This window comes from Protomyctophum bolini, assembly GCF_963924005.1.
Source record: "Protomyctophum bolini genome assembly, chromosome: 9".
In the NCBI taxonomy this organism is placed as follows: Eukaryota; Metazoa; Chordata; class Actinopteri; order Myctophiformes; family Myctophidae; genus Protomyctophum; species Protomyctophum bolini.
Window position 1 is genome coordinate 9,288,801 of NC_137870.1, and position 23,788 is coordinate 9,312,588.

General features: G+C 39.6%; 2 protein-coding genes across 2 annotated transcripts in view; one reads left to right on the plus strand and one right to left on the minus strand.

The window, feature by feature from the left end:
- Positions 1–12,189, plus strand: part of LOC308321311 (glycerophosphodiester phosphodiesterase domain-containing protein 5-like) — a gene marked incomplete at both ends in the record, with an annotated part of 19,786 nt that extends 7,597 nt beyond the window's left edge. The window contains one exon of the mRNA XM_080772152.1: positions 12,143–12,189. Coding sequence (XP_080628278.1) covers positions 12,143–12,189 — 47 coding nt within the window. The remainder of the gene's footprint in view (positions 1–12,142) is intronic.
- A 182-nt stretch (positions 12,190–12,371) lies between these two features.
- Positions 12,372–19,390, minus strand: LOC308321312 (extracellular calcium-sensing receptor-like; the record flags this gene model as incomplete). The annotated part of the gene is made up of 6 exons (XM_080772153.1): positions 12,372–13,285; positions 13,376–13,499; positions 14,515–14,775; positions 18,072–18,158; positions 18,691–18,764; positions 19,291–19,390. The coding sequence occupies 6 exons, from the start codon at positions 19,388–19,390 to the stop codon at positions 12,372–12,374; spliced, it is 1,560 nt and encodes a 519-aa protein (XP_080628279.1).
- Positions 19,391–23,788: the final 4,398 nt, after the last annotated feature.

A 23,788-nucleotide genomic window follows, 5' to 3' on the forward strand; every position in this document is an offset into this window, starting at 1 on the left:
TGATGAGAAACGAGGGCTAACTTTTTTTTCCAAAATTTCAAAAAAACATGGGCTATAACCCACCGTTTTTTTCATTTTTCATTTTTTTCAAATCCTCAAAAATGATGAAAAACGGCGTGCCATAGTATGCCGTACGATATGGGCTATAGCCCACGGTCCAAAATGATGAGAAACGAGGCTAACTTTTTTTTTCAAAATTTCAAAAAACATGGGCTATAACCCACCGTTTTTTTTCATTTTCATTTTTTTCAAATCCTCAAAAATGATGAAAAACGGCGTGCCATAGTATGCCGTACGATATGGGCTATAGCCCACGGTCCAAAATGATGAGAAACGAGGCTAACTTTTTTTTTCAAAATTTCAAAAAACATGGGCTATAACCCACCGTTTTTTTCATTTTTCATTTTTTTCAAATCCTCAAAAATGATGAAAAACGGCGTGCCATAGTATGCCGTACGATATGGGCTATAGCCCACGGTCCAAAATGATGAGAAACGAGGCTAACTTCTTTTTTTCAAAATTTCAAAAAACATGGGCTATAACCTACCGTTTTTTTTCATTTTTCATTTTTTTCAAATCCTCAAAAATGATGAAAAACGGCGTGCCATAGTATGCCGTACGATATGGGCTATAGCCCACGGTCCAAAATGATGAGAAACGAGGCTAACTTTTTTTTTTCAAAATTTCAAAAAACATGGGCTATAACCCACCGTTTTTTTTCATTTTTCATTTTTTTCAAATCCTCAAAAATGATGAAAAACGGCGTGCCATAGTATTGCCGTACGATATGGGCTATAGCCCACGGTCCAAAATGATGCGAAACGAGGCTAACTTTTTTTTTCAAAATTTCAAAAAACATGGGCTATAACCCACCGTTTTTTTTCATTTTTCATTTTTTTCAAATCCTCAAAAATGATGAAAAACGGCGTGCCATAGTATGCCGTACGATATGGGCTATAGCCCACGGTCCAAAATGATGAGAAACGAGGCTAACTTTTTTTTTCAAAATTTCAAAAAACATGGGCTATAACCCACCGTTTTTTTTCATTTTTCATTTTTTTCAAATCCTCAAAAATGATGAAAAACGGCGTGCCATAGTATGCCGTACGATATGGGCTATAGCCCACGGTCCAAAATGATGAGAAACAAGGCTAACTTTTTTTTTCAAAATTTCAAAAAACATGGGCTATAACCCACCGTTTTTTTCATTTTTCATTTTTTTCAAATCCTCAAAAATGATGAAAAACGGCGTGCCATAGTATGCCGTACGATATGGGCTATAGCCCACGGTCCAAAATGATGAGAAACGAGGCTAACTTTTTTTTTCAAAATTTCAAAAAACATGGGCTATAACCCACCGTTTTTTTCATTTTTCATTTTTTTCAATCCTCAAAAATGATGAAAAACGGCGTGCCATAGTATGCCGTACGATATGGGCTATAGCCCACGGTCCAAAATGATGAGAAACGAGGCTAACTTTTTTTTTCAAAATTTAAAAAAACATGGGCTATAACCCACCGTTTTTTTTCATTTTTAATTTTTTTCAAATCCTCAAAAATGATGAAAAAACGGCGTGCCATAGTATGCCGTACGATATGGGCTAAAGCCAACGGTCCAAAATGATGAGAAACGAGGCTAACTTTTTTTTTCAAAATTTCAAAAAACATGGGCTATAACCCACCGTTTTTTTCATTTTTCATTTTTTTTCAAATCCTCAAAAATGATGAAAAACGGCGTGCCATAGTATGCCGTACGATATGGGCTATAGCCCACGGTCCAAAATGATGAGAAACGAGGCTAACTTTTTTTTTCAAAATTTCAAAAAACATGGGCTATAACCACCGTTTTTTTTCATTTTTCATTTTTTTCAAATCCTCAAAAATGATGAAAAACGGCGTGCCATAGTATGCCGTACGATATGGGCTATAGCCCACGGTCCAAAATGATGAGAAACGAGGCTAACTTTTTTTTTCAAAATTTCAAAAAAACATGGGCTATTAACCCACCGTTTTTTTTCATTTTTCATTTTTTTCAAATCCTCAAAAATGATGAAAAACGGCGTGCCATAGTATGCCGTACGATATGGGCTATAGCCCACGGTCCAAAATGATGAGAAACGAGGCTAACTTTTTTTTTCAAAATTTCAAAAACATGGGCTATAACCCTCCGTTTTTTTCATTTTTCATTTTTTTCAAATCCTCAAAAATGATGAAAAACGGCGTGCCATAGTATGCCGTACGATATGGGCTATAGCCCACGGTCCAAAATGATGAGAAACGAGGCTAACTTTTTTTTCCAAAATTTCAAAAAACATGGGCTATAACCCACCGTTTTTTTTCATTTTTCATTTTTTTCAAATCCTCAAAAATGATGAAAAACGGCGTGCCATAGTATGCCGTACGATATGGGCTATAGCCCACGGTCCAAAATGATGAGAAACGAGGCTAACTTTTTTTTCCAAAATTTCAAAAAACATGGGCTATAACCCACCGTTTTTTTTCATTTTTCATTTTTTTCAAATCCTCAAAAAATGATGAAAAACGGCGTGCCATAGTATGCCGTACGATATGGGCTATAGCCCACGGTCCAAAATGATGAGAAAACGAGGCTAACTTTTTTTTTCAAAATTTCAAAAAACATGGGCTATAACCCACCGTTTTTTTTCATTTTTCATTTTTTTCAAATCCTCAAAAATGATGAAAAACGGCGTGCCATAGTATGCCGTACGATATGGGCTATAGCCCACGGTCCAAAATGATGAGAAACGAGGCTAACTTTTTTTTTCAAAATTTCAAAAAACATGGGCTATAACCCACCGTTTTTTTTTCATTTTTCATTTTTTTCAAATCCTCAAAAATGATGAAAAACGGCGTGCCATAGTATGCCGTACGAATATGGGCTATAGCCCACGGTCCAAAATGATGAGAAACGAGGCTAACTTTTTTTTTCAAAATTTCAAAAAACATGGGCTATAACCCACCGTTTTTTTCATTTTTCATTTTTTTCAAATCCTCAAAAATGATGAAAAACGGCGTGCCATAGTATGCCGTACGATATGGGCTATAGCCCACGGTCCAAAATGATGAGAAACGAGGCTAACTTTTTTTTTCAAATTTCAAAAAACATGGGCTATAACCCACCGTTTTTTTTCATTTTTCATTTTTTTCAAATCCTCAAAAATGATGAAAAACGGCGTGCCATAGTATGCCGTACGATATGGGCTATAGCCCACGGTCCAAAATGATGAGAAACGAGGCTAACTTTTTTTTTCAAAATTTCAAAAAACATGGGCTATAACCCACCGTTTTTTTCATTTTTCATTTTTTCAAATCCTCAAAAATGATGAAAAACGGCGTGCCATAGTATGCCGTACGATATGGGCTAAAGCCAACGGTCCAAAATGATGAGAAACGAGGCTAACTTTTTTTTTCAAAATTTCAAAAAACATGGGCTATAACCCACCGTTTTTTTCATTTTTCATTTTTTTCAAATCCTCAAAAATGATGAAAAACGGCGTGCCATAGTATGCCGTACGATATGGGCTATAGCCCACGGTCCAAAATGATGAGAAACGAGGCTAACTTTTTTTTTCAAAATTTCAAAAAACATGGGCTATAACCCTCCGTTTTTTTCATTTTTCATTTTTTTCAAATCCTCAAAATGATGAAAAACGGCGTGCCATAGTATGCCGTACGATATGGGCTATAGCCCACGGTCCAAAATGATGAGAAACGAGGCTAACTTTTTTTCCAAAATTTCAAAAAACATGGGCTATAACCCACCGTTTTTTTCATTTTTCATTTTTTTCAAATCCTCAAAAATGATGAAAAACGGCGTGCCATAGTATGCCGTACGATATGGGCTATAGCCCACGGTCCAAAATGATGAGAAACGAGGCTAACTTTTTTTTTCAAAATTTCAAAAAACATGGCTATAACCCACCGTTTTTTTTCATTTTTCATTTTTTTCAAATCCTCAAAATGATGAAAAACGGCGTGCCATAGTATGCCGTACGATATGGGCTATAGCCCACGGTCCAAAATGATGAGAAACGAGGCTAACCTTTTTTTTTCAAAATTTCAAAAAACATGGGCTATAACCCACCGTTTTTTTTCATTTTTCATTTTTTTCAAATCCTCAAAAATGATGAAAAAACGGCGTGCCATAGTATGCCGTACGATATGGGCTATAGCCCACGGTCCAAAATGATGAGAAACGAGGCTAACTTTTTTTTTCAAAATTTCAAAAAACATGGGCTATAACCCACCGTTTTTTTTCATTTTTCATTTTTTTCAAATCTCAAAATGATGAAAAACGGCGTGCCATAGTATGCCGTACGATATGGGCTATAGCCCACGGTCCAAAATGATGAGAAACGAGGCTAACTTTTTTTTTCAAAATTTCAAAAACATGGGCTATAACCCACCGTTTTTTTCATTTTTCATTTTTTTCAAATCCTCAAAAATGATGAAAAACGGCGTGCCATAGTATGCCGTACGATATGGGCTATAGCCCACGGTCCAAAATGATGAGAAACGAGGCTAACTTTTTTTTTCAAAATTTCAAAAAACATGGGCTATAACCCACCGTTTTTTTCATTTTTCATTTTTTTCAAATCCTCAAAAATGATGAAAAACGGCGTGCCATAGTATGCCGTACGATATGGGCTATAGCCCACGGTCCAAAATGATGAGAAACGAGGCTAACTTTTTTTTTCAAAATTTCAAAAAAACATGGGCTATAACCCACCGTTTTTTTCATTTTTCATTTTTTCAAATCCTCAAAAATGATGAAAAACGGCGTGCCATAGTATGCCGTACGATATGGGCTATAGCCCACGGTCCAAAATGATGAGAAACGAGGCTAACTTTTTTTTTCAAAATTTCAAAAACATGGGCTATAACCCACCGTTTTTTAATTTTAATTTTTTCAAATCCTCAAAAATGATGAAAAACGGCGTGGCCATAGTATGCCGTACGATATGGGGCTATAGCCCACGTCCAAAATGATGAGAAACGAGGCTAACTTTTTTTTCAAAATTTCAAAACACTGGGCTATAACCCACCGTTTTTTTCATTTTCATTTTTTTCAAATCCTCAAAAATGATGAAAAAACGGCGTGCCATAGTATGCCGTACGATATGGGCTATAGCCCACGGTCCAAAATGATGAGAAACGAGGCTAACTTTTTCTTTTTCAAAATTTCATGGGCTATAACCCACCGTTTTTTTAATTTTTAATTTTTTTCAAATCCTCAAAAATGATGAAAAACGGCGTGCCATAGTATGCCGTACGATATGGGCTAAAGCCAACGGTCCAAAATGATGAGAAACGAGGCTAACTTTTTTTTTCAAAATTTCAAAAAACATGGGCTATAACCCACCGTTTTTTTCATTTTTCATTTTTTTCAAATCCTCAAAAATGATGAAAAACGGCGTGCCATAGTATGCCGTACGATATGGGCTATAGCCCACGGTCCAAAATGATGAGAAACGAGGCTAACTTTTTTTTTCAAAATTTCAAAAAACATGGGCTATAACCCACCGTTTTTTTCATTTTTCATTTTTTTCAAATCCTCAAAAATGATGAAAAACGGCGTGCCATAGTATGCCGTACGATATGGGCTATAGCCCACGGTCCAAAATGATGAGAAACGAGGCTAACTTTTTTTTTCAAAATTTCAAAAACATGGGCTATAACCCACCGTTTTTTTCATTTTTCATTTTTTTCAAATCCTCAAAAATGATGAAAAACGGCGTGCCATAGTATGCCGTACGATATGGGCTATAGCCCACGGTCCAAAATGATGAGAAACGAGGCTAACTTTTTTTTTCAAAATTTCAAAAAACATGGGCTATAACCCACCGTTTTTTTCATTTTTCATTTTTTTCAAATCCTCAAAAATGATGAAAAACGGCGTGCCATAGTATGCCGTACGATATGGGCTATAGCCCACGGTCCAAAATGATGAGAAACAAGGCTAACTTTTTTTTTCAAAATTTCAAAAAACATGGGCTATAACCCACCGTTTTTTTCATTTTTCATTTTTTTCAAATCCTCAAAAATGATGAAAAACGGCGTGCCATAGTATGCCGTACGATATGGGCTATAGCCCACGGTCCAAAATGATGAGAAACGAGGCTAACTTTTTTTTTCAAAATTTCAAAAAACATGGGCTATAACCCACCGTTTTTTTCATTTTTCATTTTTTTCAAATCCTCAAAAATGATGAAAAACGGCGTGCCATAGTATGCCGTACGATATGGGCTATAGCCCACGGTCCAAAATGATGAGAAACGAGGCTAACTTTTTTTTTCAAATTTAAAAAAACATGGGCTATAACCCACCGTTTTTTTCATTTTTAATTTTTTTCAAATCCTCAAAAATGATGAAAAACGGCGTGCCATAGTATGCCGTACGATATGGGCTAAAGCCAACGGTCCAAAATGATGAGAAACGAGGCTAACTTTTTTTTTCAAAATTTCAAAAAACATGGGCTATAACCCACCGTTTTTTTCATTTTTCATTTTTTTCAAATCCTCAAAATGATGAAAAACGGCGTGCCATAGTATGCCGTACGATATGGGCTATAGCCCACGGTCCAAAATGATGAGAAACGAGGCTAACTTTTTTTTCAAAATTTCAAAAAACATGGGCTATAACCCACCGTTTTTTCATTTTTCATTTTTTTCAATCCTCAAAAATGATGAAAAACGGCGTGCCATAGTATGCCGTACGATATGGGCTATAGCCCACGGTCCAAAATGATGAGAAACGAGGCTAACTTTTTTTTTCAAAATTTCAAAAAACATGGGCTATAACCCACCGTTTTTTTCATTTTTCATTTTTTTCAAATCCTCAAAAATGATGAAAAACGGCGTGCCATAGTATGCCGTACGATATGGGCTATAGCCCACGGTCCAAAATGATGAGAAACGAGGCTAACTTTTTTTTTCAAAATTTCAAAAAACATGGGCTATAACCCACCGTTTTTTTCATTTTTAATTTTTTTCAAATCCTCAAAAATGATGAAAAACGGCGTGCCATAGTATGCCGTACGATATGGGCTAAAGCCAACGGTCCAAAATGATGAGAAACGAGGCTAACTTTTTTTTTCAAAATTTCAAAAAACATGGGCTATAACCCACCGTTTTTTTCATTTTTTTCAAATCCTCAAAAATGATGAAAAACGGCGTGCCATAGTATGCCGTACGATATGGGCTATAGCCCACGGTCCAAAATGATGAGAAACGAGGCTAACTTTTTTTTTCAAAATTTCAAAAAACATGGGCTATAACCCACCGTTTTTTTCATTTTTCATTTTTTTCAAATACTCAAAAATGATGAAAAACGGCGTGCCATAGTATGCCGTACGATATGGGCTATAGCCCACGGTCCAAAATGATGAGAAACGAGGCTAACTTTTTTTTTCAAAATTTCAAAAAACATGGGCTATAACCCACCGTTTTTTTCATTTTTCATTTTTTTCAAATCCTCAAAAATGATGAAAAACGGCGTGCCATAGTATGCCGTACGATATGGGCTATAGCCCACGGTCCAAAATGATGAGAAACGAGGCTAACTTTTTTTTTCAAAATTTCAAAAAACATGGGCTATAACCCACCGTTTTTTTCATTTTTCATTTTTTTCAAATCCTCAAAAATGATGAAAAACGGCGTGCCATAGTATGCCGTACGATATGGGCTATAGCCCACGGTCCAAAATGATGAGAAACGAGGCTAACTTTTTTTTTCAAAATTTCAAAAAACATGGGCTATAACCCACCGTTTTTTTCATTTTTTTCAAATCCTCAAAAATGATGAAAAACGGCGTGCCATAGTATGCCGTACGATATGGGCTATAGCCCACGGTCCAAAATGATGAGAAACGAGGCTAACTTTTTTTTTCAAAATTTCAAAAAACATGGGCTATAACCCACCGTTTTTTTCATTTTTCATTTTTTTCAAATCCTCAAAAATGATGAAAAACGGCGTGCCATAGTATGCCGTACGATATGGGCTATAGCCCACGGTCCAAAATGATGAGAAACGAGGCTAACTTTTTTTTTCAAAATTTCAAAAAACATGGGCTATAACCCACCGTTTTTTTCATTTTTCATTTTTTTCAAATCCTCAAAAATGATGAAAAACGGCGTGCCATAGTATGCCGTACGATATGGGCTATAGCCCACGGTCCAAAATGATGAGAAACGAGGCTAACTTTTTTTTCAAAATTTCAAAAAACATGGGCTATAACCCACCGTTTTTTTCATTTTTCATTTTTTTCAAATCCTCAAAAATGATGAAAAACGGCGTGCCATAGTATGCCGTACGATATGGGCTATAGCCCACGGTCCAAAATGATGAGAAACGAGGCTAACCTTTTTTTTCAAAATTTCAAAAAACATGGGCTATAACCCACCGTTTTTTTCATTTTTCATTTTTTTCAAATCCTCAAAAATGATGAAAAACGGCGTGCCATAGTATGCCGTACGATATGGGCTATAGCCCACGGTCCAAAATGATGAGAAACGAGGCTAACTTTTTTTTTCAAAATTTCAAAAAACATGGGCTATAACCCACCGTTTTTTTCATTTTTCATTTTTTTCAAATCCTCAAAAACGGCGTGCCATAGTATGCCGTACGATATGGGCTATAGCCCACGGTCAAAAATGATGAGAAACGAGGCTAACTTTTTTTTTCAAAATTTCAAAAAACATAGGCTATAACCCACCGTTTTTTTCATTTTTCATTTTTTTCAAATCCTCAAAAATGATGAAAAACGGCGTGCCATAGTATGCCGTACGATATGGGCTATAGCCCACGGTCCAAAATGATGAGAAACGAGGCTAACTTTTTTTTTCAAAATTTCAAAAAACATGGGCTATAACCCACCGTTTTTTCATTTTTCAAACTCCAAAGTTTATCTTTACGTTATAGTTTGGCTATTTACATAAGTTCATCAAATATTCAGATCAGTAATTACAGTAACAACAACTAAAAGGAATGAAATAAATAAAATAAACCTCAGTGAATGTTAGTCTTCATGGAGTAAGAAAATGATAGACAGTGATTTCAGGGGTGAACTACAGTAACTACCCCTTTAAAGCTACAGTGAAATGCCTTGACAACAAATCGCATAAAATGACATGGTATGAAACTATAGTTCGTAGTTACCTGGCTTATCCTCGGCTTTGGCATTCTGCACAGATGCCGCGTAAATAGTGGCCAACATCGCGAAGAGAAGGATCACGGTCTTCATTTTCTGTGAGAATGTAAAAGAAAAGCTGTCAGTTAGTCTGTATGACTCTGTATGCTAGCCGTTGTATCTGCTACAAGTGACAGTTAGGCTATAAGAGCATTGAATGTGAGGATGTCAACTCCCACTAAGTGTCCCGTTCTGGTGAGGTGAGGAGGGCCCAAAGAGAGGACGGTGTCAACCCCCACTAAGTGTCCCGTTCTGGTGAGGTGATGAGGGCCCAAAAGCAGGACAGACTGCAGGCAGGTGGTGATCAAACCCAAACTTCTACTTGTAACAGAGTATATCCACATTGCAGTCTTGATGAGACTATTGCTTAATTAAAGAATGTTAGTAGTTTTTATAGGTACAACAGTACAACATCTGCCATAGTGTGTCGGTGCCCAACAGGTTCGATCGACCTACAGTGGCCTACAGTCATGGGTCAGGGTTGATCATGTTTGTGTAGCTCGAATTCTACACGAGCATATATACTCTGAGAGTCCAGCCCCCGGCCAAGCCCCCCGGGCACGCGACGCCAAGCACTTTGTGTTCTTTCAATTGAAATTGAAAATGTGTTTGAATTTAAATTTATTTTTAGTGTTATTTGAATTTGAACTTATTTTTAATTATTAAAATTTACTTTTTGTTAAATATTAAAATGAATTGTTTTTACCCTAATTTTTGGTCATAAATTTGCTTCTTTTGTAATTATGTTGAAATTGTAAAAATCAGTAAAAAAAGGACCGAAATAAAATCATTAATTTTATTACACACACACACACACACACACACACTTCATTTACTTTGAATTTTGAAATAGATTATTTTGGCATATTTTCATACGAATTATTATACTCATGTCACATTATAGGCATGGAAATTTGACATCTTTATTAAAGGTATTAGACTTACACTATTGGCAATCTTGTGAAGTAAACAATTGCATCAGAATAGCAAGGCATTGACTCATGTGATATTTAATTGGTGTTATTGTATGTTTCAACCTTGTGGTATAGAAATGGCCTCTAAGGCCTGCAGATTAATTCAATAACACCACTGTTTGTGTGTGTGTGTGTGTGTGTGTGTGAAGGGGGGGGAGCTGCCTGGCTAATGACCTCACTCAGCTATGGCCTAAGGTTCTGTCATTTGGGACACAACTGAGTTGAAGATGCCTTTGGGAGTCTGTGGCGCAGTCGGTAGCACGGTCGCCTCACAGCTGATTACGTAACAGCATCCGTTACTTCCCAACCCTGTTCACAGCTGATTACGTAACAGCATCCGTTACTTCCCAACCCTGTTCACAGCTGATTACGTAACAGCATCCGTTACTTCCCAACCCTGTTCACAGCTGATTACATAACAGCATCCGTTACTTCCCAACCCTGTTCACAGCTGATTACGTAACAGCATCCGTTACTTCCCAACCCTGTTCACACCTTAGATACTAAGATAAGAAGTAATAGAATACTCTAAGGTTCACACGGCAAATTTGAATAATAATAATAATATGGTCTATAATAGCCGCTTCACAAGCTCGGCTATTTGGCTCGCCCCCTAGTGGTCGGTTTGCAATGAAACCATAGGCATTTTAAGCTCCCGGCAGCCATCGTTTTTGATAATTGATTGATAATTTTATTAGACAATTAAGATGCAAAACAGTACAGCAGGGTACAGTAACGCACATTTGGCCAATAGGACATCACCATCCGGGTCCCATACATGCATTCACAACAACATCAACAATAACAACAATTTAAATATCTCAACAAAAAACATTAAATCTATATACGGGTTGGAGTAGAAATGGACGCCATCTTGAAAAACGATGCTTTTCTAGTTGTTTGTTTTTCGTAAAATGTTAGTATGTTATTTAGCACACCCAATTGTATACAGAATCCATTGATCAATTATTTGGGGTTTCAACCATATACTGACATTTCTAACAGTGGTTTCATTGCAAACCGGCCACTAGGGGGCGAGCAAAATTCGTTTGCGATGGTTTTTTAAAACATTGTGACCAACGCAGCATGCCAAAATTCAAAAAGTAGTTACCAAGTGCATAAAGTCATTGACAATATCTAAAGTTACAACATCAACTTTGATGAGGCAGTATTGCTTTGTTTTCAAATTAGGTTTTCTTAATTTCCTGAAAAAATATATATTTTTCAGTTCCTGAAAGAAATAACATTTTGGAGTTAGGTTTCTTCAGAGAAAGTTTCACTTTTCAAATTATCTTTTTTATTACCTTTTCCATGATATTATTATTACATTTTTTGTTGTGCCATCTTGTTCTTTTGATATTTTTCCACTCTGGATCAAATGTCTTTCATTCGTTTACAGGATTTAATATGTAAACAAACTGTTATTTTGTTTTGTCATGGAAGCAACCAGGTGCTCAGGAGGTGGTATAAAAAAATGTATAAATAGTGAAAAGCCCTGATGAAGACCGTATAGGTCGAAACATGTCGGTTCTATAAAGTTTTCTTCCTTTTTTAACATTAAGTGTGCCCGGATCTCCGCTTTGTTCTATATAGATGTGTTATTTTGTTTAGTTTGTTTTTAATGTTTCTTCTATGTTTTAATCTGTGAAGCATTGGGTTACAACTTGCACAAGAGGGTCAGAGATGGTGTAGTTAGTTGCTTTAGCAGTCAGTTGCTTAATTGCTTTGACAGTTTGAGGGTCCAATGGAGTTATGAGGTCTTGTCCAAAGCGTTTTTTACTACTTTCAATTGGTTATTTTTTTTTCTTAGTTACTTTGGTTACTTTTGAACATATAGGTGGCCTATAGTGTATGAGCATATAGTGCAGGTCTAACGTTACAGTATGAGCGAACCTGTGGCATCCTGTGCGGTTAGGTTTGGGTGTTGTGTATGAGCGAACCTGTGGCATCCTGTGCGGTTAGGTTTGGGTGTTGTGTATGAGCGAACCTGTGGCATCCTGTGCGGTTAGGTTTGGGTGTTGTGTATGGATGTCTCATGACTGTAGGACTGTTGGTATACGTCGGACGAAACACATGCACCGCACGCAAACTGCTTTGAGTTTATCTGGTAGAAAATGGAATCTTCTACTAACATGGTTAATCAGCAATCCGATATATGCTTATACATGTAAAATACACACAAATAATGCTTCTATGACTTGGTGGCACTTCGTCCCATGATGGACTTCTTAGTGTTTCTCTCAGGTTTCAAAATGATTATATAACACTTGGGTCCAAACAGCGCCACCAAAATGCCAAAACTAGATGCTAAAATAGCAAACACCTCCACTACATCTGCATATTTGCCTGGAGAGCTGATATATGCTGGTATGAAGGCTATCCACACGGCACAGAAGATCAACATGCTGAAAGTGATTAACTTGGCTTCATTGAAGTTGTCTGGTAGATTCCTTACCATGAATGCTAGGAGGAAGCTGAGGAGTGCCAGTAAACCAATATAACCTAGTAGCACTGCAAAACCAACTATTGATCCCACATCACACTCATAGACGATCTTATCACTGTGGTACTGTGTGTTTTTATGAGGAGTTGGTGAGGCAGACACGAGCCAGGCTGCGCAGATTATTGTCTGGATTGAAGTAAGAACCAGAACTGTTCCTCTCTGCTGGATAGCACCAAAAAACTTCATAATGTCTGCAGCCCCAGGCCTGGAGGCCTTGAACACAGCCAACACCACCATAGTCTTTACCAGGATGCAGGAGACACACAGCACAAAGCTGATCCCAAATATCGCATGCCTCAGCTGACAAGTCCAGAGCCTGGGACGGCCGATGAACAGAAGTGAACACATGAAACATAATTTGAGTGAAAGCAAGAGTAGGAAGCTAAGTTCTGAGTTGTTGGCGCGTACCATGGGCGTCTCTTGATGATAGACAAAAATTCCCAGGACAACGGCACAGATAAATGTTCCTAACAATGCGATGGTTGTTAAGCAGATTCCCAGGGCCTCGTGGTAGGACAGGAACTCAATGCTCTTAGGAACACAGTGGTCACGCTGGGGATTAGACCAGAAGTCCTCTGGACAACTGGTGCACTCTGTAGAGTCTAACAAAGTGGGAAGAAGTAACGGGACAGACACATACAATATCCTTCTAAAGACAACCTACTGTACGTTGTTACATGATGTAAACCTACCAGTCTCATTGCTGATCTCTCCCGCAGAGCACGCAATGCAGTCAAAGCAGCAGACCGGTTGACCTTTAATTCTGGCCACACGGGTTCCAGGGGAACAGCTCTCACTGCACACTGACCGAGGCGGCTACGGAGGAAAGTAAAAATCATCAGTCCAAACTAAATTACATTCACAGTATGAAATAACGTGTTATAACTTAGCTATTTCTAGAAAGCCAAAGTGACCTTTGAGTATTCAAAGTTCCAGAAGATTCTGTCTTCATCAAGGACGAGTTCTTCACCTGCGGAGGTAGATGTCTTGAACACACCCACAATGTGAACCTTAGTGCTTCCATCTGGGAGCCACACCCAGTTCACGATACCCCTGGTTGGTAAAACATCCCCAGTCTCATCAAATGATACATCCTCACCAAACGACGTGGTGAAGTTGACCTTTTCCAGATAATACACAAGCTACAAAGTAAAAAGAATAATGAAGCTGAACTGAAGAGACTTTCAAAAACCTACTTCACACAATACATTGAGATGGACCGTTGTTGTATAAACTACACCCTTGCATTATTTACAACACAATCCCAGCCATCTGTGCCTGAGGGAAGGGTGTGGACTTGAGCTCTATATACGCCTCAAATACGGGTCTTTGTCTTTGGCAATATTATTATTATCATTAATATTTTCTGGTTGATGAAAGGTAGATGTTTTAACATTTCTGTTCAAAAAGGAAGTTAATGACTGGCCAACTGCAACTGCATAGACCCTTCCAAGTCTATGAATGGGGCATTAAATCATCTGGCAATTAGAAAAAAAAATCACATCCGTGTGAAGTGAGTGGTGCAACTCTGTGTGGGTTGCGTTCCAGACCCACAGGAACGCAACCAGGGTGCCAGCCCGGTTCCGGTTTCGTGCTCAGACCCAGACACCCAGCTACCCAGCAACCCCCACACAGCTCCGGGCACTCAAAAAGGGGGGCATTCTTTTATTTTTTAAAGCTTATTTTTCCGTCCTACGATTTTCATGCAATTTACCAATGTCGCATTAAAATAGTTAAATTAAATGATTTTAAAATTAGAATACAACTAGAGACTAACAACGTTAAGAGACTAAAATTAAAAAATAATATATCACACCTGCCATGGCTGTACTGTCTGCAAAGTTGCACAGCTGTGCCCAGTGAAAGGCCCTCTTCCTGGCACACACTGCAGCATGTCATGGAGGGCGTGGGCCAGAGCATACACAGCCTTGTACGTATTGTACTCATACCTGAGGTTAGACACATCCAAAAGAGTGCTTTCTGCTGTGCCCAGGTCCTCTTGTCCAGTACACACCCTTCCACCAGCGTCCACCCACTCTGATGGAAGCGGTGCAAAGTTACACTGAAATGTGTGCTCCCAAAACAGTCTCACCTAAAGAAACGCAATGAAGACTCAGGGAGCTGTCACACAGAACCTATGAGTGCAGATTCTGCAAATGCTTTTCAATGGGAATTGAGTGGTTTGTTGCAAAAAAAGGGCGTATTAGTTCTAACTTAATCTACTTAGTCTTTCGTGTGCATCCCAGGCAGTTTTTAAGTTGCTTGATTCAATATTCTGTTTGTATTTTCTTCTTTTTGAAATAAATGATGAAATTAAATGAAAGGGTAATTGAAAAACACAGCCCCCTCCCTCCCCCCTCATGGATTTGATTGTAATCCATGAGGTACCATGTGCCAGCCAAATGTGCGACATGAGCAGAGAAGAAGAGATCTTGTTGTGCCTGCAACTGCAGTAATGATGAATAATAATAATGAATTGCATTTGCGCTTTTCCAAGTGCTCAAAGCGCTTTACAATGGTTCATTCATTCATACATTGGGAGGTGAAGTGGCGAACAGTCGACGCCAGCGTCCTCACTTCCCACATTCACACACCAATGGTGGCGAGCTAACTCATTGGAGGCAATGTAGTGTTCATTGTCTTGCCCAAGGACACTTCGACATGTGGACAGGAGGAGATTCGGGATTCGAACCGCCGACCCACGGATCATTGAACAACCTGCTCTACCTCCTGAGCCACAGCCGCCACAGCCTCCAGCCGCCAGTACTCATACCCCCTGGTCTACTGAGGCCTTCTACCGATCCGATCATTGTTTTGTTTAGCGGGAGCTCGAATTAATGTTTCATTAGGCTCCAATCATAGTACTTCTGGCTGTTTCTTACATGGATGTGCTTGAGGTGGCTAGTGACGGAGCTAAACTTTGGTAAATAATACATTTTTAAACTCTGGTTTAAGGGTAATTCATCAAATCTCAGGATCTTGTCCCCGGCTACCTGTGCAATCATTCAATTAATCTCGGGATCTCGGTCTTGGCTACAAAGGCCTGTGTCAGATGATATGAATGGCAAATATCTAAAAAATGAATCAAACAGAACTGACTGGGATGCACACAAAATGTTAAAATTACCCCAGAATTATGTTTGTGAAATATCTGAATATTTATATACACAGAATAACTCACTATGGAGTTTTCATGTGTATTGTCGGGATCATTGTGAGGATGTATTTTTAACAAGAAGTCCTTGAACCCTGGTATTTCTCCACCGAGGGGCGTGACCCCCAGGGTGCCTGCCAGGTACGGCATGTAGGGAGGAGCTTGGAAAGTAGGCGTTGTCCCCCACCCCCCGCCCGCTAACCACTGCAGACCTGTCACTTTCTGTCTTAACACCTGTTGATGGTGTGGAAGCACGCGCACACGCGTGCGCACACACACACACACACACGCGCACACGCGTGCGCACACACACACACACACACACACACACACACACACACACACACACACACACACACACACACACACACACACACACACACACACACACACACACACACACACACACACACACACACACACACACACACACACACACACACACACACACACACACACACACACACACACACACACACACACACACACACACACTCATATAACAATTATTTTCAAAAGAGGTTTCTAATTTCTCCTGGTCAAATAAAGGTTACACACATACTGTACAATTAAAAATCCCTGATAATAAAACAAACCTCATCCATGATATTCTTCATATAGGTTCCATATGCAAATGCAATGACCACACGAGCTGTGGATTCCTTCATGACAGTGACAATCCTGTCCAGTTTGTCCAGGTCATTGTGAAAGGGCAGGAACTCTGAGTAAGCCACACAACCCAGACCAGACCGGGCCAGGTCAGAATGGAAGGTTCGTCCAACAGTGCGGCCATAGGCGTCATCACCAAACAACACCCCTACCCAGGTCCAGCCAAACCGCAGCATAAGCTGCAGCACAGCTCGCACCTAAAGAATTTGATCCATATATAAACCTAAAAGCACTTCTGATACATTTGCTCAAGTACTGTACTTTAATACAATTTTGAGGTACTGTTACTTTTTTCTCCCATTTATAAGTTACTTTGCAGATTAATATTTTAATATTACAAACCACACATTAAGACCTGTATTAAACTTTGGATATTCAAAAATAGAGCTGCAAAAAAAATGTAAATGCTTTTTTTAAACATTTGACAAAATGTTAAACGAGCCATTCATAATGAGTATTGTACTTTGTTAAATTCCGAACTGAACTTTTACTCAAGTACGTTTTTGAATACAGGCTATTCATAGAGTATCGAAACATCAGGGTCAAACGTTCTACTCTAAATGGACGGACAGACAAACATAGCTCTTCCTTGGAGTAGCTAGCACCACTCAAACATCTGTGTACTTCTAGCAACACTCAAACATCTGTGTACTTCTTCTAGCACCACTCAAACATCTGTGTACTTCTTCTAGCAACACTCAAACATCTGTGTACTTCTTCTAGCAACACTCAAACATCTGTGTACTTCTTCTAGCACCACTCAAACATCTGTGTACTTCTTCTAGCAACACTCAAACATCTGTGTACTTCTTCTAGCACCACTCAAACATCTGTGTACTTCTTCTAGCAACACTCAAACATCTGTGTACTTCTTCTAGCACCACTCAAACATCTGTGTACTTCTTCTAGCAACACTCAAACATCTGTGTACTTCTTGGAGTGGCTAGCACCACTCAAACATCTGTGTACTTCTTGGAGTGGCACTGGCTAGCACCACTCAAACATCTGTGTACTTCTTGGAGTGGCTAGCACCACTCAAACATCTGTGTACTTCTTGGAGTGGCTAGCACCACTCAAACATCAGTGTACTTCTTCTAGCACCACTCAAACATCTGTGTACTTCTTCCACCACTGTGGTGAATCCATGACTCTCCTACGCAGATTATTATGCAATATCAATCACACTCACTAGAGCAGGGGTTCTCACCCCATGGGTCGCGACCCCTCGGGGTTTGCCAAATTATTAAAGGGGGGTCCCCAAATTATTATTTTTTGTAACTGAATGGCTGGAAAATGGAAATGAAGAGTTTACATATAGTACACATAGTACATGCATAGACCTTCCCTAATTATTATTTCTGGTTTCAGTATTTATTTATGGTGTATTGTCTCTATTATTAAAGTTATTGTAGCAGTCAATTTATATTGGGGGTCGGGAGGGGGGCGGGACGGGGGTCCCGAGACATTGCCAATTTTGCCAAAGCATTTCCGGGGGTCCCCGGCCAAAAACGTTGAGAACCCCTGCACTAGAGGGAGCTTATATGTGGAACATGTACTACTGTTACCTGAGAGTCACTATTTGGGACTGTTCTAAAGAAGGACGGGAAGTGATCCAGGTCACTCAAAGTAGAGGAAGTAGCAGTAGCACTTATCTGGGGGAAAAAAAGAACAAAACATGATACACATCTTTTGTTCTTCTTCTTTGTGTGAAAATCTTCCCCTGCAAGCAGCACATGTTAGCTGAGGGGGAAGGAAGAACAAATAAATACAATTAAAATAAAGAATAATGATAGAAAAAGCTAGATTGTCTTTTATCTTCAAATAAGGAAGAAAAATAAGGATCATTTTCATTTTTAATCACATTAAATGTGATCTGAAATGACTTTTCAACACAATCTGCTCCACCCCATAATATTATAACAATGTATAGCCCTATAGGCATCCTTAAGCACCATGGACAGCGACACTGTCAGGGAGCCGTAGGATTCCTACTCTCAGGTCTGAGCAAAGAGTCCTCCTATACTTCTAACACAGATTCATTTAAAACCTGCTTCTCCCTCCATTCAACCCTCTCTGCTCTGCCTGCAAGTAAATATGTAGTGTCTTTCAAGGTGTAAAAAAGAACCAATACATTATTTATAATATTTTACGTTTGTGAATAACCAAATGACGTAGGAGACTTACCGTGGGCACTCTGTATAAACCCGATATTCTAGAGAAGGCGATAGAACTCGATGAGGTACTAGGACCCACAATTCCTAGCACGGGAGGAGACCCAACACAGCTCTCATGCAATTGAAAGTGCTCCTCTCTCCCACTGATCAGTGACATGGCTCCACGGAATTCAAGTTCAGCCGCATTACATTTATCATAGATAACGTATCCCAGTGTCACATTGGGCAGTAAGCTGGGGTTTCTGTTGATTTCAGTTATGGCATAAGCCTGGGCCTGGACTGCCCTGAACCCTTTAATGTAAACACTAACACACACAATCACTGAATCACACTGCATGTATATTCATCATGTAGAAAAATACAACATTAAATAATCCTTTGTTACCATCTATCAATGCAGGTTACACCATTCTCCAAATTTGCTAATATAGCGTCATATACTTTAGCGCTATTTTATACTTGATCAGCTATTTGAAAATAGTCAATCTACAACTTCAAAATTGGCTATTTCGAAATACATTCTGGAAAATCTAGACAAATTGTGAACAATGTGGTATACATTTGAAAAACATGACAAACTTTTTCTTTTTTTGGTGGTCCCTGGCACAACTGATCTGTTGTGGCTTGGATGTGAATGACAGCTCAGGGAAGACGGAGGAGCGATGGACCGGAAACAGGCCGCCCAGAATGACGTCCCCGGGCCTGTACATTCTGTTCAGCGTAAACTGGGCCTGTATCTGACATGAAGAGTTAGGTGAGGAAGACAAAGGAGAGAACAAAGAGAACATCAAGTACAGGTAGGAACGCAGATGTGTGCCTAGAAGACAAGCCCTCATGACTGTCCTCCTTGGTCTAACCCCTTCTCCCAATTCCTTTGTGCAGGTGTTGCATTTATAAACAGAGCCATGCCATCCATTCTGTCAAATCATGCCATTACGTAATTGGTGTCACATCTGGGCAGAGAGATTCCGTGATTCCCCTTGAGGAACAGGTTGTTTGTGTGCTCCAACATCTGGAAAATTACCAGAGAGTCTGTCTACACTTCACTTACATAGAGAATCATGCAATCTCTTTCATTGCTAAAAAGCAGGAAAAATAATTAACGATCAGGTCCAATGAGACGGTTGAGTCACCAGATATTGTTTCAAAACATGAATTAACCACACGGACAAGAGGGTGCCATTGTGTACTACTGTAGATAGGCTACAATAAAACATTTAGGACATGATTGTATAGAATTTCCAAAACACATGATTGCACTATATAAACATAGAATAAAAAATATTCTAATTAAAATAACTGGAATTCGACCGGTCTCACTCTAGCGCCGAGCCACGCCATCCAGGTGGCCAGTGTTCTGTACTATACTGTACTGTACCGTACGGTACTGTGCTATTCCATACTGTACTGTTCCATACAGTACTGCACTGTACTGTACTACCATACTGTATTGTACCATACGGTACGGTACGGTACTGTACTGTAACATACTGTATTGTGCTGTACTGTACAATACTACACCGTACTGTACTATACTGCTGTGTGTCTGTCTGTCTGTCTGTCTGTCTGTCTGTCTGTGTGTGTGTGTGTGTGTGTGTGTTTGTGTGTCACAGCCCATACATGTGTATGACCTACATGAGTCATACAACTACCTCCACCTAGGGCATAGATTTAATATCGCAGGAGAATGGAAAGAACAGGTTGAGTAGATATATAAAGCCACAAGGCTGGCTCACTTAATAAACATGCTAAACAGTGATGACACGACTGTCAGGGAACTTTCTAGATCTTCTCTGTTTCTAGATATGAAACGGCGTAAAGTGCCACTGGCAGCAGAGGGCGAGCCAAGTTTCTTGGGGGTTTCGAAGAAAGCCCAACCTTAAAATGGACTCACATGCTACTGGGTTTGGGGTGTTGTCAGATTGGCCTGCACCTCAATGACCTCTGTGTGAGAACTGGAGTAGGCTATCTCTGTGCTGGGTTTGACCTAGCCCCTCTCGGAACCCCCTGGGTCAGCCCAATCCGAACCGAACCGGGCTGACCCGTAGGGTTCCTGGTCAAGCTAAGATTTTTCAATGCGATTGTTGGGACGCGGATATACACAAACTCATCGTTTAGTCCATCGGCGCGGAATTAGGACGCTTTTTATTGTGTTTGTTTACGGATGTGCGAACTATAAGTACCTTACATACCTCTGATAAAATCTCCTGTGTCGCGGAAGCCGTTAAGTATTTTTAATCCATGTTTGATTAAAAATGTCGCTTTGATTTCTTCTTGTTTATTTACCGTTTATTGTACCGCCTCTCGATGTGCGGTTGGCTTTGCGGGCTATGTCCCTTCCTCTGATCTGCTCCGTCATAGCTGTAGCACCACTAGCTAGCCAGATAGGCGGTACAATGAGGTGTCAATAAACAAGGTAGGAAGAAGCGACATTTTTAATCAATCATGGATTAAAAATACTTAACGGCTTCCGCGACACAGGAGATGTGTCGGTATGGTATGTAAGGTACTTATAGTTCGCACATTCGTAAGTCAATACATGAATAACCATGGTAAAAGCGCGCAGAAGTCCGTCTCATGGCTTGTTTACATTGTATTTGTTTGTGCGTAACTGGCGACAGCCCCACTTGAAGCAGGACCCAATGCAGTAAAGTCTTAAAAGTGTCAGAAACTTTACTACATTCGGGTTCTGCTTGCGGGGCTAGGTTTGACCTGACTCTGAATCTGTAGCCGTTTCTGAGGACATTATTACCAACTGTTCGATCTCAGTAAGTACTGTAATTGATACGGAACACCATATATCACCAGTCAATGCACGGAGGTACCTTGTAATGTTAAAACAGCGAAAACAACAACACTGGATTGGTTTAAAACTACAGGGGAAGCTAGCTTGCCTTCCCGATGCAGACCACACCGTATCTCATACATAATACAATATTAAGATATAAAACTCATACAATATAAAGAAATAAAACACACACACACACACACACACACACACACACCTTTTTCTCTGTGTCCACTTTAATCTTCTCTCAGTCACTCCTTTTCCTTCCTCCAAACTCCAAAGCTGGCATTGCAAACGTCCTTCAACAACGCACTGCAGGTTCTTAATTCTCCTCGCCAATTTGTTGTGTATATGTGGCCTATGAACACAAAAAATAAAGAAATAAAACACTGGAGAAGGGAACTCATGTTTATAGTACTTTACTGGTCAAAGCCAGAACTGACACACATCAATCAAGGGTATACAATGCAGCTGCGCAGGACCTAAGTGCACCTATGCACAAGGCAGAGTGGTCTGCCACATAAAGTAGTCCCTGGCTAAGCAATACATACACTACAATGAGGATATAGTCACCTTTACAGTCAAAGCCAAGAGGCAAGAACTGCACAAAGATAGCTGAAAATGTTCGGATAACATCTGTATTTATCGGTTTACTAAATTCTTTGGTGTTGCAACAGTTATTATTTTTCTGAATCCTTGAAGGGTGTATTTTAAGATTATGCCAGGTAACCGTCAAGAAAAATGTCCCATGGGGTTCATTTTTCATCCTGCAAAAAAAAAGAAGAAGAAAAACAAGAAGATGTATTTACAGTATCTAGGCTTATAGACAAATAGAGGGGGATACTTTAGTTTTGAAATGGTGGTAAAATGGAATAGCTAAGCATCATAGGCTATTTGCATATTTGACATTTGGGACCATTTGGTTTATAGAATGGAATGAAGTGAATGGCCAAGTCAGGGCTTTTTGCTAAACGTGTGTGTGTGTGTGTGTGTGTGTGTGTGTGTGTGTGTGTGTGTGTGTGTGTGTGTGTGTGTGTGTGTGTGTGTGTTGTGATGGCTAGTAGGCCTACATGTGTACTCTGAGTCTGTCTTTCTTTGTGTGCTGCTCACATTCACATAGCATGTACTGTATGATCAATGAGAGAGAGTCACCATGACAGAGTTCAGCTTGGCTGGAAGTTGTTTATTTTCCATCCTGTGGCCTCGCTAGCCCACAGGATGTGACACAACTCTCCCTTACTCCCTATACCAGCATCTGGGAGCAAGATGCCCACATCTAGACGACCATGTCTCCCTTCCCCCTCTCTGCGCCACTTATCTCCCTTTCCCTCCTATTTCCGTCTCCCTTTCCCCTCATTTATATCAATTCACCTCTTCTTCTTATACCTTTCGGCTCCTTTTCCACCAGGGTTGAACCGGTTCGGGTAATTATTCCCGCCTAATATTGAACCAGTTCAGAGCGTTTCCACTGAAGATGAATTGGTTCAGAAAAACTGAAACCTAAAAGTTGGTTCAGAACTGGAGCCATAAAACGGCCGCCGGTTGAAAGCACCAAGGTTCCAAGAATCTAGAACAGAACCAGTTCTAGAACCAACGTTTTTTTTTTGTGGAAAAGGGGCCTTCCTGTCTCTTGACCTGTTGCCCACATCTCCCTGTATCACGCCATAGGCCTTCCCACTGGTGGGGTTGGCGCCATCATTTCCACAGGAATCTGTGTGTTAAAGAAAGACTCAAGGCAGGAGATTCATGTCTGTGAGAGCGACGAGAACTATTTCATGATACTGTGAGAGCTAGGAGAGATATTTCATAATACTCTGGCTTGATTTCCGCTGGGATAATTCCCCATCTCTCCCTTGTGCCTCACCGGAGGCCATGGAATGAGACCATTGACTGCAACATTAAATCTTTTTTTTTTTTTTTTTTTTTTAACTTTTAGTACTTTACATTTGCAAGCCAATAAGCTGTATTCCACAGTTTTATTTCAGTAAAAACTATCCTACTGTTATGCTGAATTATTGCTGATTAATGATGATAAGAATAATGAAAAACGCCAGACCACCCACCAGCTGTCACTTTAATTTCCTCATGTGGATTTTACCCGTGGAAGGTGAAAGTTACTCTTATTATGCGAGCCTGTCACCGCCCAGGCTGGCCATGGACTGGACTTTACCTTTCCTTGTGAAGCTACAGTACCATGTGAATTGGCACCCGATTGGACAGTTGTCAAATCAATAGACAAGACCGCAGTGATCACTTAGGATCAGTACCATTGTTTCGCATGCTCTGCCGACTGATAAAAGAAAAATCACACCTGTGTGAA